Genomic DNA, 18,456 nt, shown 5'->3' on the forward strand with positions numbered 1-18,456 from the left:
ATGGAGCTGCCCCCCCCCCCCCAATCCTCTCTGTAAGGAGCCAACATCTTAGACCTAGATTGATTAAACTTGGGATCAAGTACACAGTTAAAATTCACTCCAAATAACAGTTGATGCGTGTCCAGATCAGGAATTCAAGACAACACCCTCCTCACAAATGGCGTATCGGCCCAATTTGGAGCATAGACATTGACCAATATCACCAACATTCTAGTCAAGAACCTGCTGACCATCATGTATCTGCCATTGGTGTCCGCCATGGTCTTGGGATCAAAGAGGACCCCGTTTGTTAATCAAAATTGCTGCTCCCCGTGCCCTACCACCCATCCCTTCTGGTTTGATCCCTTAGCCGCAAATGGGTCTCCTGCAAAAGCACCACATCAGCTCCCAGATTCTTTAAGTGAACTAATATTCTCCACCACTTCACTGGACCCCCCCCCCAACCCCCTTGCATTCCAGGCGACCAACCAAATTGCATCCCCCCCCCCAAAAAAATCCCAGTCAGCTATTTCCACCCAAAGGGATTATCTTTTTTAAAATAAAGTTGAAGTACCCAATTATTTTTTCACAATTAAGGGCAATTTGGCTTGCCCATTCACTTACCATGAACATCTTTGGATGTGGGGATGAGACCCAAGCAGACACTGGGAGAATGAGCAAACTCCACATGGACAGTGACTCGGGGCCGGGGTCGAACCCAAGTCCTCGGTACCGTGAGACAGCAGTGCTAATCACTGTGCCACCGTGCCGCCTCCGAAAGGGATCATCAAGCAGCTGCCCAGAAAGTACAGACACGACCCACCCACCCACTAAATGCTAAATGACACAAAGAAAAATCTGTAATCACTGTCAGTGAACTAACCCTTTCAACCCTCCCAAATGTATATTGATGACATGAAAATGAACAATACTACCAACTCCAACCCCCAACAAAACAAAAATGCTAAGCTCATTAAATCCAGCAAAACTGATCCAACGAGCTGCAGCTCCTCCCCTCACCTCACTTTTGAATCTGTCTATGTATATGTTTCTGGAAAATACCTCTTCATTCACCTGAGGAAGGAGCAGCGCTCCGAAAGCTAGTGACATTGAAACAAACCTGTTGGACTTTAACCTGGTGTTGTAAGACTTCGTACTGTGCTCACCCCAGTCCAATGCCGGCATCTCCACATCATCACTTTTGTTAGCTAGCTAACTTTACTACTAGCGAAGCAGTCCCTCACCTAGAGTAAAGAGAAAGAAAAATGTCACTGCCCATCCAAGTGCCCTGGCGGGAGCTACCTTGTGCGCGATATCTCCTTACATGCCATTACCGGAAGTCTACCTAAGTGACTTGCTGAGCAATAGATAGAATATAAAATAGAAGTGTATATTATGGTTGTTTATGCAAATAAAACTGCTTAAATTCCACTTTTAATACATTTGGAATAATCTTGCATATTTTTCCATAGATATTGTATGATACGCAAGCACCACTGAATGCTATTAATAAACTCCCAACAGTGCCAATGTTGGGTCTCACGCATCGAACAAATACTGCCTATCAGTGTTTTTCAATATTGCCCCAGTCACCCACACACATCAGACTGGCTTTCCGTAACATGTACTGCATTGACATATACTGTCGAAGTCGAGGTGTTGTGGCTATACGTGATGGTGCCTACAGTCTTTTTGACAACAGTAAGATCGTAGAGGGATTCCATCCTGCTCCTGGATTAAAGGTCTGTAATTTATTAGATTGCTAAAGAGAGCTAATTGATAGTATTGTTTAGAAGTATTTCGTTGGATTATTTAAACCTCCTTAATTTCCATTAAAGACATTTTGTGAAACTGTGTTCCCATTTATATAATACAACATGATTTGGGGTAGAAATTTCCAACAACATGAATGAATGATTGAATTACAGGCAGCACGATGGCACAGTGGTTAGCACTGCTGTCTCACGACGCCGAGGTCCTAGGTTCGATCCCGGCTCTGGGTCACCTGGAGTTTGCACATTCTTCCCATGTTTGTGTGGTTTTTGCCCCCACAACCCAAAGATGTGCAGGGTATGCGGATTGGCCACCCTAAATTGGGCCTTAATTGGAAAAAATTAATTGGATACTCCAAATTTTTTTTTCTGGAAAAAAAAAAGAATGATTGAATTACTATTTTAAAATAATATATATATATTTTATTAAAGTTTTTCGATCAACCAAGAATTTTCCATTTTTACAACTTTGTAACAATATATACATTGATCGTTTTTAAAAATAATATATTAACTAACGGCAAGTGCCAACACAAATAAGAAACAAAAAGAAATAGTAACATTGAGAAGATAAATATGAACAGCAAATATGTAACAACACACAAAAAAACCCCGAAGACCCGAATCCCCCCGCCCCCACCCCCTGGGTTGCTGCTGTTGTCTTTCCTATTTTCCCTTATCGCTCTGCGAGATAGTCGAGGAACGGTTGCCACTGCCTGGTGAACCCCTGAGCCGAACCTCTTAGTGCGTACTTTATCCGTTCCAATTTTATAAACCCTGCCATGTCGTTTATCCAGGCCTCCACGCCCGAGGGTTTAGCTTCTTTCCACATAAGTAGAATCCTTCGCCAGGCGACTAGGGACGCAAAGGCCAAAACATCGGCCTCTCTCGCCTCCTGCACTCCCGGCTCATCTGCAACCCCAAATATAGCCAACCCCCAGCTTGGTTCGAACCGGACCCCCACCACCTTTGAAATCACTTTTGCCACACCCACCCAGAACCCATGCAATACCGGACATGACCAAAACATGTGGGTGTGGTTCGCAGGGCTTCCCGCGCACCTCCCGCACCTATCCTCCACCCCAAAAAACCTGCTCAATCTTGCTCCCGTCATATGCGCCCTGTGTAGTACCTTGAATTGGATCAGGCTGAGCCTGGCACACGAGGACGAGAAATTTACCCTACTTAGGGCATCTGCCCACAGCCCCTCCTCAATCTCTTCCCCCAGCTCCTCCTCCCATTTTCCTTTCAGTTCCTCTATCATCGTCTCCCCTCGTCTCTCTTCCCTGTATATATCGGACACCTTACCGTCACCCACCCATGCCCCCAAAATCACTCTGTCCTGGATCCCTTGCGCCGGGATCTGCGGAAATTCCCTCACCTGTTGCCTCACAAATGCCCTCACTTGCATATAACGAAATGCATTCCCAGGTGGCAACCCGTATTTTTCTGTCAGTGCTCCCAGACTCGCGAACGTCCCGTCCAAGAACAAGTCCTTCAGTTTCGCAATTCCTGCTCGCTGCCAAGATTGAAATCCCCCGTCTATCCTTCCCGGGACGAACCTGTGGTTGTTCCTTATCGGGGACCACACTGAGGCCCCCGTCACTCCCCTATGTCGTCTCCACTGCCCCCAAATCTTCAGAGTCGCCACCACCACTGGGTTTGTGATGTACCTTTTTCGGGGAGAACGGCAGCGTCGCCGTCACCAGTGCTTTTAGCTAGTTCCCCTACAGGACGCCATCTCCAGCCTTTTCCATGCCGCTCCTTCCCTCATCCACTTACATATCATAGACACGTTAGCGGCCCAATAATACTCACTCGGATTCGGCAGTGCCAATCCCCCTCTATCTCTACTGCGCTGCAGGAACCCCCTCTTTACCCTTGGGGTCTTTCCGGCCCACACAAAGCTCATGATGCTCCTGTCCACCTTCTTAAAAAAGGTCTTTGTAATCAGTATGGGGAGGCACTGAAACACAAAAAGAAACCTCGGGAGGACCACCATTTTAACCGCCTGCACCCTGCCCGCCAATGACAGGGGCACCATATCCCACCTCTTAAAGTCCTCCTCCATCTGCACTACCAGTCGTGTCAAGTTAAGCTTATGCAAGGTTCCCCAGTCCCTGGCCACCTGGATCCCTAAATACCGGAAATCTCTTGTTACCCTCCTCAGCGGCAGCTCGTCTATTCCCCTGCCCTGTTCACCGGGGTGCATCACAAACAGTTCACTCTTCCCCATATTCAATTTGTATCCCGAAAACTCTCCAAACTCCCTGAGTCTGCATTATCTCAGGCATCCCCTCCACTGGGTCCGCGACATATAACAGCAGATCATCCACGTATAATGACACCCGATGTTCTCCTCCTCTAAGTACCCCTCTCCACTTCCTAGAGCCCCTCAGCGCTATGGCCAATGGCCCAATTGCCAACGCAAACAGTAACGGGGACAGGGGGCACCCCTGTCTTGTGCCCCTATATAATTGGAAGTAGTCGGATCGTTGCCTGTTCGTAATCACACTTGCCACCGGGGCCCCGTACAGGAGCCGAACCCATCTAATGAACCCCTCTCCAAATCCAAATCTCTTCAGTACCTCCCACAGGTAGTCCCACTCCACTCTATCAAATGCCTTCTCTGCATCCATAGCCACCACTATCTCCGCCTTCTCCTCCGGTGGGAGCATCATCATCACCCCCAACAACCTCCGTATATTGGTATTCAATTGCCTCCCTTTAACAAATCCTGTTTGGTCACCATGCACCACCCCAGGGACACAGTCCTCTATCCTTGTCGCCATCACTTTGGCCAATAACTTGGCATCTACGTTCAGGAGGGAGATAGGCCTGTATGACCCGCACTGCAGCGGGTCTTTGTCTCTTTTCAGGAGCAGCGATATTGAGGACATCGTCATCCGACATCGTCGGGGGTAGTGTCCCCCTTTCCCTGGCCTCATTAAAGGTTCTCGTCAGAAGTGGGGCCAGCAGGTCCACTTATTTCCTATAAAATTCCACCGGGAACCCATCTGGTCCCGGGGCCTTCCCTGCCTGCATGCTCCCGATTCCTTTTACCACCTCCTCTACCTCAATCTGTGCTCCCAGTCCTGTCCTCTCCTGCTCCTCAACCTTCGGGAACTCCAACTGGTCTAGGAAATGCATCGTTCCCTCTTTCCCTTCCGGGGGTTGGGCCTTATACAGCCTCTCGTAGGATACCTTAAATACCCCGTTCACCCTCTCCGCTCTCTGTTCCATCCTTCCCTCCTCGTCTCTAACTCCTCCGATCTCTCTCGCCGTCCCCCTCTTCCTAAGTTGTTGGGCCAGCAGTCGGCTCGCCTTCTCTCCGTATTCATACTGTACTCCCTGTGCCTTCCTCCACTGCGTCTCCGCCTTACCCGTGGTCAACAAATCAAAGTCCGTGTGTAGTCTCCGTCTTTCCCTGTATAGCCCTTCGACCGGAGCCTCCACATATTGCCTATCCACCCTCAGAATCTCCCCAATCAGTCTCTCCCTTTCTTTACCCTCTTGTTTCCCCTTATGGGCCCTTATGGAGATCAGCTCCCCTCTCACCACCGCCTTCAGTGCCTCCCAGACTACTCCCACCTGGACCTCTCCATCATCATTGACCTCTAGGTATCTTTCAATACATCCCCTCACCCTTCCACATACCCCCTCGTCCGCCAACAGTCCCATGTACCCCCCCCCCCCCCCCCCCCCCCCCCCCCCCATTACCAACTTTCCCATCTCCAGGTCCGGGATGTGCCCCAACATGCGCTTCATAAAGTTCGCATCATCCCAGTTCGGGGCATATGCGTTCACCAGCACCACCGCTTCACCTTGCAATCTGCCACTCACCATCACGTACCCACCCCCACTGTTCGCCACTATGGTCTTCGCCTCAAACGATACCCGTTTCCCCACCAGTATTGCCACCCATCTATTTTTCGCATCCAAGCCCGAGTGGAATACCTGTCCCACCCATCCTTTTCTTAATCTGACCTGATCCGCCAGTTTCAGGTGCGTCTCCTGAAGCATAACCACGTCTGCCTTTAGCTTCTTTAGGCGCGCAAATACCCTTGCCCTCTTAATCGGCCCATTCAACCCTCTCACGTTCCACGTGATCAACTGGGTTGGGGGGCTCTTTACCCCCCCCCCATCGTCGACTAGCCATCCCCTTTTTTAAACCAGCTCCTCACCCGGTTCCCACTCAACCGCTTGTTCCCCAGACGGCACCCGACCATCCCATCCCGTAACAGCTCCCCCTTCCCCTTAGCAGCAGCAACCCAGTTAATCCCCCCCCCCCCCCCCCCCCCCGGGCTAGATCCCGCTCTAGCTTGATTGCACCCCCCATATTGCTTCCCGGAGTCAGCAAACTCTGGCTGACCTCGGCTTCCCCCGTTTATCCTTAGCCTCCCTGCGTGTGAGGCCCATCGTCCCTACGCCCCCTTTTCCCGCCACAGTTGCCATAGCGCGGGAACAGAGCCCGCGCTTCCCTCTCGGCCCCACCCCTAATGGTGCAGCTCCCTCTCTCCTTCCCCATCCCCTTCCCCACCGGCGCCCACATTTCTTCGTGTGTCCCCCCTTCGAGGGGGAAAAATTCCCCCATCTGATTTACAATTCCTTGCCACCACCTCGCTACTTCATTCCAAACATCCTTTCCCAAATCTAGTCCAACTTCTCCTCTTGAATGAATGTCCACGCCTCCTCTGCCGTCTCAAAGTAGTGGTGTTTGCCCTGGCGTGTAACCCACAGTCTTGCCGGCTGCAACATTCCGAATTTCACTTTCTTCCTGTGGAGCACCGCCTTGGCCCGATTGAAACTCACCCTCCTTCTCGCCACCTCCGCACTCCAATCTTGGTAGACGCGGATCACCGCGTTCTCCCATCTGCTGCTCCGTGTCTTCTTAGCCCATCTCAGGACCATCTCCCTATCCTTGCAGCGGTGGAATCTCACCACTATTGCTCGCGGTATTTCCCCTGCCTTTGGTCTTCTCACGAGGACCCGGTACGCTCCCTCCACTTCCAGGGGGCCCGTCGGGGCCTCAGCTCCTATTAAGGTATGGAGCATCACGCTCACGTACGCCCCAACGTCCGCTCCCTCTGCCCCTTCGGGAAGACCCAAAATCCTTAAGTTCTTCCTCCTCGAGCTATTTTCCAGGGTGTCCAATGTCTCCATACACCTCTTGTGTAGCGCCTCGTGCGTCTCCGTCTTCACCACCAAGTCCTGTACCTCGTCCTCATTTTCGGCAGCCTGTGCCTTCACTCCACGGAGCTCCATCTCTTGGGTCTTTTGCGTCTCCTTCAGCCCCTCAATCGCCTGCAGCATTGGCGCCAGCACCTCCTTCTTGAGCTCCTCCACACATCGCCGGAGGAACTCCTGCTGTTCCAGGCCCCATACCAACTGGGCTCCCTCAGCCGCCATCTTGCTTCTCCCTTCCCTTCTCTGCCACTGCTCCAGAGGATCCTCCACAATCTGGCCACTACTATCACTTCTTTCCATCCAGACCCGGGGGGACTCCTTCCTATGTCGCCTCACACTGGGTTTAGCCTTTGAAAATTTCCGTTGGGGCTCCCGATAAGAGCCCAAAAGTCCGTTGAAACGGGAGGTGCCGAAACGTGCGACTTAGCTGGTCATCGCCGCACCCGGAAGTCCGATTGAATTACTGTTGATATACACCAATATATGTTCACCAATGTATACCAAACAGAAAAATTCAATGTGTTTTTGTTATTGTTGCTCCAGGTAGCATTGGGACTGAAACATATTTCACTTGAAGTGATAAGTAATTCTAGAGAATTTTAAAAAGATTCTATTTACTTGTTCATTGTATAATCAAAAAATGACATACTTACAGAAATCCTAATTATCGTTTTGGCTGAAAGAAACCGACTGACCAAGAATGCAGAGTAACCAGTCAACAACATGGGGCGAAATTCTCCGACCCCCCGCCGGGTCGGAGAATCGGCGGGAGCTGGCGTGAATCCCGCCCCTGCCGGTTGCCGAAGTCTCCGGCACCGGATATTCAGCGGGGGCGGGAATCGCGCCGCGCCGGTTGGCGGGCCCCCACGCTCGATTCTCCGGCCCGGATGGGCCGAAGTCCCGCCGCTAAAATGCCTGTCCCGCCGGCGTAAATTAAATCACCTACCTTACCGGCGGGACAAGGCGGCGCAGATGGGCTCCGGGATCCTGGGGGGGGGGGTCGCGGGGCGATCTGGCCCGCGATCGGGGCCCACCGATCCGCGGGCGGGCCTGTGCCGTGGGGGCACTCTTTCCCTTCCGCCTCCGCCACGGTCTCCACCATGGCGGAGGCGGAAGAGATTCCCTCCACTGCGCATGCGCGGGAATGCTGTCAGCGGCCGCTGACGCTCCCGCGCATGCGCCGCCCGGAGATGTCATTTCCGCGCCAGCTGGCGGGGCACCAAAGGCCTTTTCCGCCAGCTGGCGGGGCGGAAATTCATCCGGCGCCGGCCTAGCCCCTCAATGTTGGGGCTCGGCCCCCAAAGATGCGGAGCATTCCGCACCTTTGGGGCGGCGCGATGCCCGTCTGATTTGTGCCGTTTTGGGCGCCAGTCGGCGGACATCACGCCGTTTCCGGAGAATTTCGCCCATGATTTTCCAGGGTTCTGCAAATTTGGATCACCTTCACTGCCATATCTAAGTTGTGACCCCCACTGAGTTGCACATCCGTTCCTTATTAGTGATGATGGAGGCTGATAGGACAGGAAGAAGACATGATCCAATAAATAATAAATTGAATGTTTGTTTGAAAAAAATTACATCAAACAAAATTTTGATAAGTATATCTTTCATAGTGTGAGTTGGATAGTTCTTTGTAATTGGGGAAAAATCACTTGCTCTAGACATCCCTTCTTAAGCATCCAGTTAGTGTAGAAGAGTGATACTAGGTAACATTGTTCCTCTTGATCTTCAGTTATGGATTAGCATTCACAGGGGCTTTGAAGCAGCTCCTCTGCAGGCTATCTTTATCGGGAAGGGGTGGGATTGCAAAAGAAAATCCAGTTTCACTGATACATAAAGATCAGTTAATATCACTAGCTGTTCTAATGTTCGAAAAGTTAAAGCAACACTCTAAACTTGGAGTGAAATAATTAGCATGTCCTAAGGGATCCATGATGAATGAAAACAATCTGCAAATATGTAGTTCATTTTGTGTACACTACATTCAATCTTGTAATAAAGTTTTAAAATTATTACTATATGCTCTTTCTGAAAATAAATCACTAAATTTGGTTGGGTTTGACCACAGAAATAATTTTGCTGGGTTTATGGCGGGGCAGGTTGTGGGCAAAATATTATGTCACGTATGGTTATGTGAATATTTTATTAACCATTTTTAATATAATCTAATCACAAATTTATTCAAAATATTTCCACCTTGAACTTGGCACCAATACAATTTCTTGTCATCTGTGAACGATGATAACCCAGTCATGACTTTGTTGATTTGTGCATTAGCATGAACATATTTATTGATTGGCAAATTTTGCTTACGTTCCAGACTTTCTTGAACATGTTTGTAGACAGCACCCAGGACGCACGTAGACGGTCAGTAAATGAAGATGATAACCCACCGTCCCCTATCGGTGGGGACATGATAGAATCATTAATGTCTCAGCTTCAGTCACAACCACAACAGGTATTTGTGCCTTTTGAACTATGGAACTATTTACACTTGGGTGCTATTGATGTGGCATGGTTTCAAGTATCCTTTGGAAATAGATTTATGTACAGCAGATCAAGACAAATGCAGCTTTTACAACAAAATGGTGCCTATCGGTATTGACAATATTGGTGACAATTAGTTCTAGTCAGAGCTGGCATTTTAATTGTAGATATGTTGTTTGTGTTTCTTTATATTTTTTCTTTGCTGCTTTCTCTGCAAAGTCTCCCTGAGTGACAGGTGGGGTGGTGGCAGCCTTTGCTAATGATGTTCTGCAGCCAGCAAACGTTTAAAATCAACTGATCAAAATTGCGTTACCATTTCCATAGGAATTTTCATGCCCCTTTCATATGTTTTTCGTGGTAAAGCGGGAAAAAAATTCCAGCACCAAATGGGTGACTAGCTTTCTTGCTCTGCATCACACCAATACATCATCTCAGACACGAGAGTTGATAAATGACTCGAGGACGACATAACTCAGTCACAGCTTTTTTGCTTGCACATTAGCTTGAAGCAATTTCTTAAAACTCTTTTGGTTACTTTCCAGGCTGGCTGCTGATATATGAATGAGGGCAGTTTCAGATTATGCCTCTTGCTTGAGTTTAATCCCAACCCAGAAATCATATACTCCATAGCAGAACACCAGTGGATCTATTGACCTATACTATTTGCCCTTCACTCACACACTCACACACTCACACACACACACACACACACACACACACACACATGGAGCCTCTGATTTTTTTTTTCCCCCCTGGAACAATGTTTCGCAAATTCTGACAATATTCTGGTTCCTGGCCTGAGTGACTGATTTGCAATTAAGAATGGGTATCCTTACTGATATTAATTTTCTCTTCCCGTTCCTGGCCTGAGGATGGTGCAACCAATTCTATCACCACAATTGCTTTCCCACATTGATCAGCTATTGATACACCATTCTGGAATTCAATCTGAGATCTTCCAGTCTCTGTGCTCCACCAAATATGTCACTGAGAAAACTGTGACATTTAGGTTATCAGCTCCCAGGATGTCGTCAGTGCTGCTCTTGATATCGGTACTTGGTGATGTGTTGTAATCTTTTTTTGTTATGACTTTGAGTACCCAATTTTTTTTTTTCCAATTAAGGGGCAATTTAGAGTGGCCAATCCACCTAACCTGCACATCTTTGGGTTGTGGGGGCGAGACCCACACAGACACAGAGAATGTGCAAACTCCACACGGATAGTGACCCAGGGCCGGGATCGAACCCGGGTTCCTCAGTGCCATGAGGCAGCAGTGTCATCGAGTCATAGATGTTTACAGCATGGAAACAGGCCCTTCGGCCCAGCTTGTCCATGCCGCCCAGTTTCTATCACTCAGTTCGTCCCACTTGCCCGCATTTGGCCACTGTCCCTCTATACCCATCCTGCCCGTGTAACTGTCTAACTGGTTTTTAAAGGAAAAAATTGTACCCACCTCTGCCACTGCCTCTGGCAGCCCGTTTCAGATGCTTACCAGCCTCTGTGAAAATGTTTTCCCTCTGGTTTCTTTTGTATCGCTCCCCTCTCACCTGAAACCTATGTCTTCTAGTTCTAGACTCCTCTACCTTTGGGAAAAGATGTTACTATCTACCTTATCTATGCCCCTCATTATTTTATAAACCTCTATAAGATCACCCCGAAGCCTTCTACGCCCCAGGGGATAAAGTCCCAACCTATCCAGCCTCTCCTTCTAACTCAAACCATCAAGTCCTGGCAGCATCCTCGTAAACCTCTTCTGCACTCTTTCTAGTTTAACAATATCCTTCCTATAATAGGATGACCAGAACTGAACACAGTATTCCATCTGTTGTCTTACTAATGCCTTGTACAACTTCAACAAGACGTCCCAACTCCTGTATTCTTGAGCTGGTTTAGCACAGGGCTAAATAGCTAGCTTTTAAAGCAGACCAAGGCAGGCCAGCAGCGCGGTTCAATTCCCGTACCAGCCTCCCCGAACAGGCACTGGAATGTGGCGACTAGGGGCTTTTCACAGTAACTTCATCTGAAGCCTACTTGTGGCAATAAGCGATTTTCATTTCATTTCATATTCCATATTCCAACCAATAAAACTTAGCATTCTGAATGCCTTCTTCACCACCCTGTCCACCTGCCACTCCACCTTCAAGGAGCTATGAACCTGTACCCCTAGATCTCTTTGTTCTGTAACTCTCCCCAACTCCCTACCATTAACTGAGTAGGTTGAGCCCTGATTTGATCTCTCAAAATGCATCACCTCACATTTATCCAAATTAAACTCCATCTGCCATTCGTCAGCCCACTGGCCCAATTGGTCAAGATCCTGTTGCAATCTTATATAACCTTCTTCACTATCCACTATGCCACCAATCTTGGTGCCATCTGCAAACTTACTAACCATGTGCTAACCACTGCACCACCGTGCCACCCCATGTTGTAATTTTTTTTAAAGTTTCTGAATAAAGTCGACAAATCCTGGCCACCTTCTGCACTGTAAATTCTATGAAATCTATGAAATGAAAATTGTACCTTAAGGTAGACCAAGTATCAAATTAACTTCTGCTCTTGCCTCTGAATCAAAATGGCATAGGTTTGAAGCTCCAACCTAACATGTAAATGTTTGCTGACACTTCATTATTGAGGGAGTGCTACATTGTCAGATGTGTTGTCTTTGCGATAAGAAATTAAACTCCTGCTCTGTCTGCAGGAAATCTGAAATAAAACAGATTTTGCTGAAAAATGTGGCAGACCTGGCAGCTTCTGTGTGGAGAAACCGTTAATATTTCAAGTTGGGCAGCTCAGTGGCCTAGTGGTTAGCTCTGCTTCCTCACGGCGCCGAGGTCCCAGATTCGATCCTGGCTTTGGTTCATGTCCATGTGGAGTTTGCACATTCTTCCCGTATCTGCGTGGGTTTCGCCCCCACAACCCAAAAATGTGCAGAGTAGGTGGATTGGCCACGCTAAATTTCCCCTTAATTGGAAAAAATGAATTGGGTACTCTAAATTTAAAAATATATATATTTCAAGTTGACCATGCTTCTTCCACAGATCTAGTCATTTATCTTCGTCATTTATTTAATTTGCTGCATGCAGATTGAGTGTCCATTTGACTATAGAACATTTGCCGATAGTTACTTTTGGTTGCCACTCAGCAGTAACTCATTCACTGTGAAGTACTTTGGGATGTCCTAAGAACGTTTAAAACACTGTATAAATGCTTTCATTCACACAAGTGTAAGAAATCAAATATAAAAGTAAGTTCTTGATATCACTGTCAACATTTCCAGACCAATCACAGGTGGACATTAAAAGTGTTGAGACTTATCGCTTCTCTGCCTTTTGGCTAAGATCAAGTGTCTGTAGATTGAGCCTTTGGGTTCAGATCTGGTATGTCTCTCTTGTGGGGACCATGAATTCGATTCAATTTGAATTAGTTTTTTGGAGCAGGCGAGGAGCTGGATTAGGGGTTCGCCCCTGACCCACACTGAGCCCTGGCTTGGTAACTCAGAAAAGGAAAATTTAAAAAATAAAAAGTGTTGAGACTTCCGAGCAATGCTAGGAAGAGGATGGGAAAGAAGGATATTTCTTGTTTGACCTGATCAAGGCTCCACAAGTTTTGTCCTTGTTCCAAACATCAGCTACAGTTGGGCAGTCAGTATTGCACAGAAAACATCCCGTACAAAGTTCTTATGGGGTTGTTGGTTCTTGTATATCAAATCAAAATGGTAACTTCTTATTTATCTTGAAACCATACGCAAATTTGTTTCCTTCAGCCTTTCACCAAATCTGGAGGAACAGTAAACTACCCTCTGACATCACCACCTACATCCTATCATAATACAGTGACTCCATCGCCACAAATAATGCCTACACAATCACCTGGTAAGTGATGAATAGTTTTAATTCTACATGTCAAAGCTTATGAATAAAGGGTACTTGAACTGTGAAACATATAGTTTTTTACCAACTTAAGTTACTGCCTTCAGGAGAGGTGGGGGGGGGGAAATGGTCTGGAATTTGCATTCCACTACAGATGAAGAGCGGTTGCGATTCTTTGCACTTACTGCTGCCCACCGATTTTTTGTGGGCATGTTTGGCGATTTACAGTGATCAGGAGTCTGATATATTGCAACATCCTCTACAGGGGATAGGGCATGTGTCAGAGTATCTCTTCAACTAAGCAGATTGGAGAATCCCTTGCCAAGCGCACCAATTCTAAATCAGGAAATAGGAAGTGTAGGTTAGAATATCTAATTTAATGTAGAGAATTTAATCTAATTTAATCTACAGAAAATGAAATGAAGAGGAAAATAAAAATAGGGTTATGAGAGCGAGACAAAATAGAAAAATGTATTTAAATTATTTTGAGATCTTCATCAAGCATTAAAGTCTGAAAGAATGAAGCTCCACATATATAAAAGTCAATTTGCAGTGCCCGAAAGGTTGTTTAACAGTAGTTAAAATTTACACAGGGTCAAAAATTTATCTTGTCTTGAATGAGAAATTTTGTTTTCTGTTTAGTAGATAGTTAGTTGATAGGTATAGCAACTTCATGCCTTTTAATACTGAATACCATCAAGATATCAATCCCCAGTCAATACGATTCACTCCACGTGATATCAAGAAACGCTGAAGGCAGATAGTGGCGGCAATGGACGCAGAGAAGGCATTTGATAGGGTGGAGTGGGAGTATTTATGGGAAGTGTTAAGGAGGTTTGGGTTTGGGAACGGATTTATTCGCTGGGTTAGATTACTTTATGGGGCACCAACGGCAAGCATAGTTACAGGTCGACATAGATCGGAGTATTTCCGATTATATAGGGGAACAAGACAGGGATGCCCGCTGTCTCCATTGTTGTTTGCGCTGGCAATTGAACCTCTGGCCATGGCGCTGAGAGACTCCAGGAAATAGAGAGGGGTGACTAGAGGGGGAGAAGAACACCGAGTCTCGTTATACGCGGATGACCTATTGCTATACGTGTCGGACCCAGCGGGGGGGATGATAGAGGTTATGCGAATCTTGAGGAGGTTCGGGGAATTTTCGGGGTATAGGTAAAACATGGGGAAGAGTGAATTATATGTGATACATCCAGGGGACCAGAGTAGAGAGATAGAAGGCTTACCGCTAAGGAAAGTGGAAAGAAACTTCCGATACTTGGGGATTCAGATTGCTAGGAGCTGGGGAACCTTGCACAGACTTAATCTGACACGGCTGGTAGAACAAATGGAGGAGGACTTTAAGAGGTGGGACATGCAGCCTTTATCGCTGGCGGGCAGGGTGCAGGCAATTAAGATGATGGTCCTCCCGAGGTTCTTATTTGTATTTCAATGTCTCCCTATTTTAATCACCAGGACCTTTTTTAATAAAATAGATAGGAGCATTACGAGCTTTGTGTGGGCAGGGAAAGTTCCGAGAGTAAGGAGGGGGTTCCTGCAGCGCAGTAGGGACAGAGGAGGACTGGCACTACCGAACTTGGGAGATTATTATTGGGCCGCCAATGTGGCAATGATACATAGATGGATGATGGAGGGTGAGGGAGCGGCGTGGAAAAGGCTGGAGAGAAGGTCCTGTAAAGGGACGAGTCTAGAGACGCTGGTGACGGTGCCGCTACCGTTCTCACCGAAAAAGTACACCACGAACCTGGTGGTGGCGGCAACACTGAACATATGGGGACAGTGGAGGCGACAGAGAGGGGTGCGGGGAGCCCTGGTGGGGTCCCCTATCAGGAACAACCATAGGTTCGCCCCAGGAAGAATGGATGGAGGATTTCAGAGCTGGTACCAGTTGGGAATTAGGAAGGTGGGAGATTTATTCATAGATGGGACTTTTGCGAGCTTGGGAGCACTGGAGGAAAAGTATAAGTTACCCCGGGGGAATTTCTTGAGATATATGCAGGTGAGGGCGTTTACTAGACAACAGGTGAGGGAATTTCCGCGGCTCCCGACACAGGGGATACAGGACGGGGTGCTTTCAGGGGTGTGGGTCGGAGAGGGCAAGGTGTCAGAGATTTATAGAGAGATGAGGGATGAGGGGGAGGAGTCGGTGGGCGAACTAAAAAGAAAGTGGGAAGAAGAATTAGGGGAGGAGATAGAGGAGGGTATGTGGGCTGATGCCCTAAGCAGGGTAAATTCCTCTTCCTCATGCGCCAGGCTTAGCCTGATTCAATTTAAGGTGCTACATAGAGCACACATAACGGGGGCAAAATTGAGCAGGTTCTTTGGAGTGGAGGACAAATGTGGGAGGTGTGGCGGGAGCCTGGCAAACCATGCACATATGTTTTGGGTGTGCCCGGCACTGGAAGGGTATTGGAAGGGAGTGACGGGAGTGATTTCGCAGGTGGTGAAGGCCCGGGTCAAACCAGGCTGGGGGTTAGCTCTATTTGGAGTTGCGGAAGAGCCGGGAGTGCAGGAGGCGAAAGAGGCCGATGTCGTGGCCTTTGCGTCCCTCGTAGCCCGGCGCAGGATCCTACTCATGTGGAAGGAGGCGAAACCCCCCGGACTGGAGGCCTGGGTAAACGATATGGCGGGGTTTATTAAACTGGAGCAGATAAAGTTTGCTCTGAGAGGATCGGCTCAAGGGTTCACCAGGCGGTGGCAGCCATTTCTCGACTACCTAGGGGAACGTTAGAGGGAAGACGGATGACCAGCAGCAGCAACCCAGGGGGGGAGGGGGGGAGGCAGTTGAGTATAGGTCAATAGAGTACGAGGTTTTGTTACTTGTATATTATTACTACTATTATTATTATTGTTAAAAAATTTTAAAATTTCTGTTTTGTTACTGTTATCGTTTCGCTTGTTTTGTAAGCGGGAAAAATGTTGCTCAGGGAAAGAATTTTCAATAAAATATATTTTTTTTTTAAAAAAAGAACCGCTGAAGGCACTGGATACTGCAAAGGCTATGGGCCTTGACGATATCCCGGCAATAGTACTGAAGACCTGTGTTCCAGAACTTGCTTCACCTCTGGCCAAGCTGTTTCACTACAGCTGCAACACTGGCATCTACCCGGCAATGTGGAAAATTGCCTAGGTGTATCCTGTACACAAGAAACAGAACAAATCCAACCCAACCAATTACTGTCCTATCAGTCTACTCTCCGTCATTAGCAAAGTGATGGAAGGAGTCAACAGTACCATCAAACGGCACAACCCAGGGGCTGGTTTAGCACACTGGGCTAAATCGCTGGCTTTTAAAGCAGACCAAGGCAGGCCAGCAGCACGGTTCAATTCCCGTACCAGCCTCCCCGAACAGGCGACGGAATGTGGCGACTAGGGGCTTTTCACAGTAACTTCATTGAAGCCTACTTGTGACAATAAGCGATTTTCTTTTTTCATTTCATTTACTCAGCAATAACCTGCTCACGGATGCTCAGTTTGGGTTCCGCCAGGGTCATTCAGCTCCTGACCTCATTACAGCCTTGGTTCAAACATGGACAAAAGAGCTGAATGCCAGAGGTGAGGTGAGAGTGACTGCCCTTGGAATCAAGGCAGCATTTGATCAAGTATGGCATCAAGGAGCCCGAGCTAAACTGAGTCAATGGGAATCGGGGGGAAACTTTCAGCTAGCACAAAGGAAGATTGTGGTGGTGGTTAGTGGTCAATCATTTCAGCTCCAGGACATCACTGCAGGAGTTCCTCAGGGTAGTGTCCGAGGCCCAACCATCTTCAGCTGCTTCATCAATGACCTCCCTTCCATCATCATAAGGTCAGAAGTAGGAATGTTTGCGGATGACTACACAATGTTCATCACCATTTGCGGCTTCAGTTAATGAAGCAGTTCATATCCAAATGCAGCAAGACTTGGCCAAAATCCAGGCTTGGGCTGACAAGTGGCAAGTTACATTTGCACCACGCAAATGCCAGGCAATGATCATCTCCTATAAGAGAGGATCTAACCACTGCCTCTTGACATTCAATGGCATTACCATCGCTGAAACCCTCACAATAAACATCATGGGGATTTGATCAGAAACTGAACTGGACTAGCGATGTTAATACTGTGGCTACCAGGGCAGGTCAAAGGCTAGGAATCCTATGGCGAGTAACCCACGTCCTTACCCCTCAAAGCCTGTCCACCATCTACAAGGCACAAGTCAGGCATGTAATGGAATACTCACCATTTGCCTGGATTAGTCCAGCTCCAACAACACTCGAGAAGCTCGACACCATCTGTTTGATGCTCCCCCTTCCACAAACATTCCAACCCTCCACCACCGACAAACAGTGGCAGCCAAATGTACCATCTATAAGATGCACTGCAGTAACTCACCAAGGTTCCTCAGACAGCATCTTCCAAACCCACGACCACTACTATCAAGAAGCACAAGAGCACCCCACCACCTGGAGGTTTGCTTGACTTGGAAATATATTGCCGTTCCTTCACTGTCGCTGGGGCAACATCCTGGAACTCCCACCCTAACAACACAGTGGGTGTACCTACACCTCAAGGACTGTAGCGGTTCAAGAAGGCAACTCACCACCCATCTTCTGAAGGGCACTAGGGATAGGCAATAAATGCTGGCCTAACCAGCGATGCCCACTAATCCTATAAATTAATTTTTAAAAAATACTATTATCGCAGAATTTGTGGAGGAGCAGCATTGTCTTCTTCTTGGGCGGTGCCTTGGGTTCGAAGATGACTTGCTTCCATCCTGATTAGATAATTATGAAATGGCTGATAACTCAACCGTGCAATCTGCAGACTGTCACATGCAAAACAAGTGGTGCTTGAATGGTTTAACTTCACCTCTGCACATTCTTGATGAAGTACCTCGATGTGTTGGTGCTGCCAGAATGAGCCTACTCCATTTTCATCAGCCACAAGCCAGCATCTCCCATGAATCTTTGGGTATGTTGGACCTCTTTTAATATGCCCTGAGAAGGAGTCAACAGTGACCTCGATCTTAGTTTCTGATTAATCCCACACAAGAGCTATACTGCACTCTTTGACAAAGTCACTTGGCAAGGCACTATGTCGCAAAACGTAGAGGAGCATAGTAATGTACAGCAATTTCATGATTTACGCATATAACTGTGGATGT

The 18,456-nt window shown here is 47.6% G+C and overlaps 1 protein-coding gene across 1 annotated transcript in view; it reads left to right on the plus strand.

Moving 5' to 3' along the window:
• Positions 1-18,456, plus strand: part of med14 (mediator complex subunit 14) — a 128,220-nt gene that overhangs the window by 64,327 nt on the left and 45,437 nt on the right. The window contains exons 21-23 of the mRNA XM_072513866.1: positions 1,452-1,721; positions 9,259-9,396; positions 13,192-13,300. Coding sequence (XP_072369967.1) covers positions 1,452-1,721; positions 9,259-9,396; positions 13,192-13,300 — 517 coding nt within the window. The remainder of the gene's footprint in view (positions 1-1,451; positions 1,722-9,258; positions 9,397-13,191; positions 13,301-18,456) is intronic.

Source organism: Scyliorhinus torazame, chromosome 8 (assembly GCF_047496885.1).
Source record: "Scyliorhinus torazame isolate Kashiwa2021f chromosome 8, sScyTor2.1, whole genome shotgun sequence".
NCBI classification, from domain to species: Eukaryota; Metazoa; Chordata; class Chondrichthyes; order Carcharhiniformes; family Scyliorhinidae; genus Scyliorhinus; species Scyliorhinus torazame.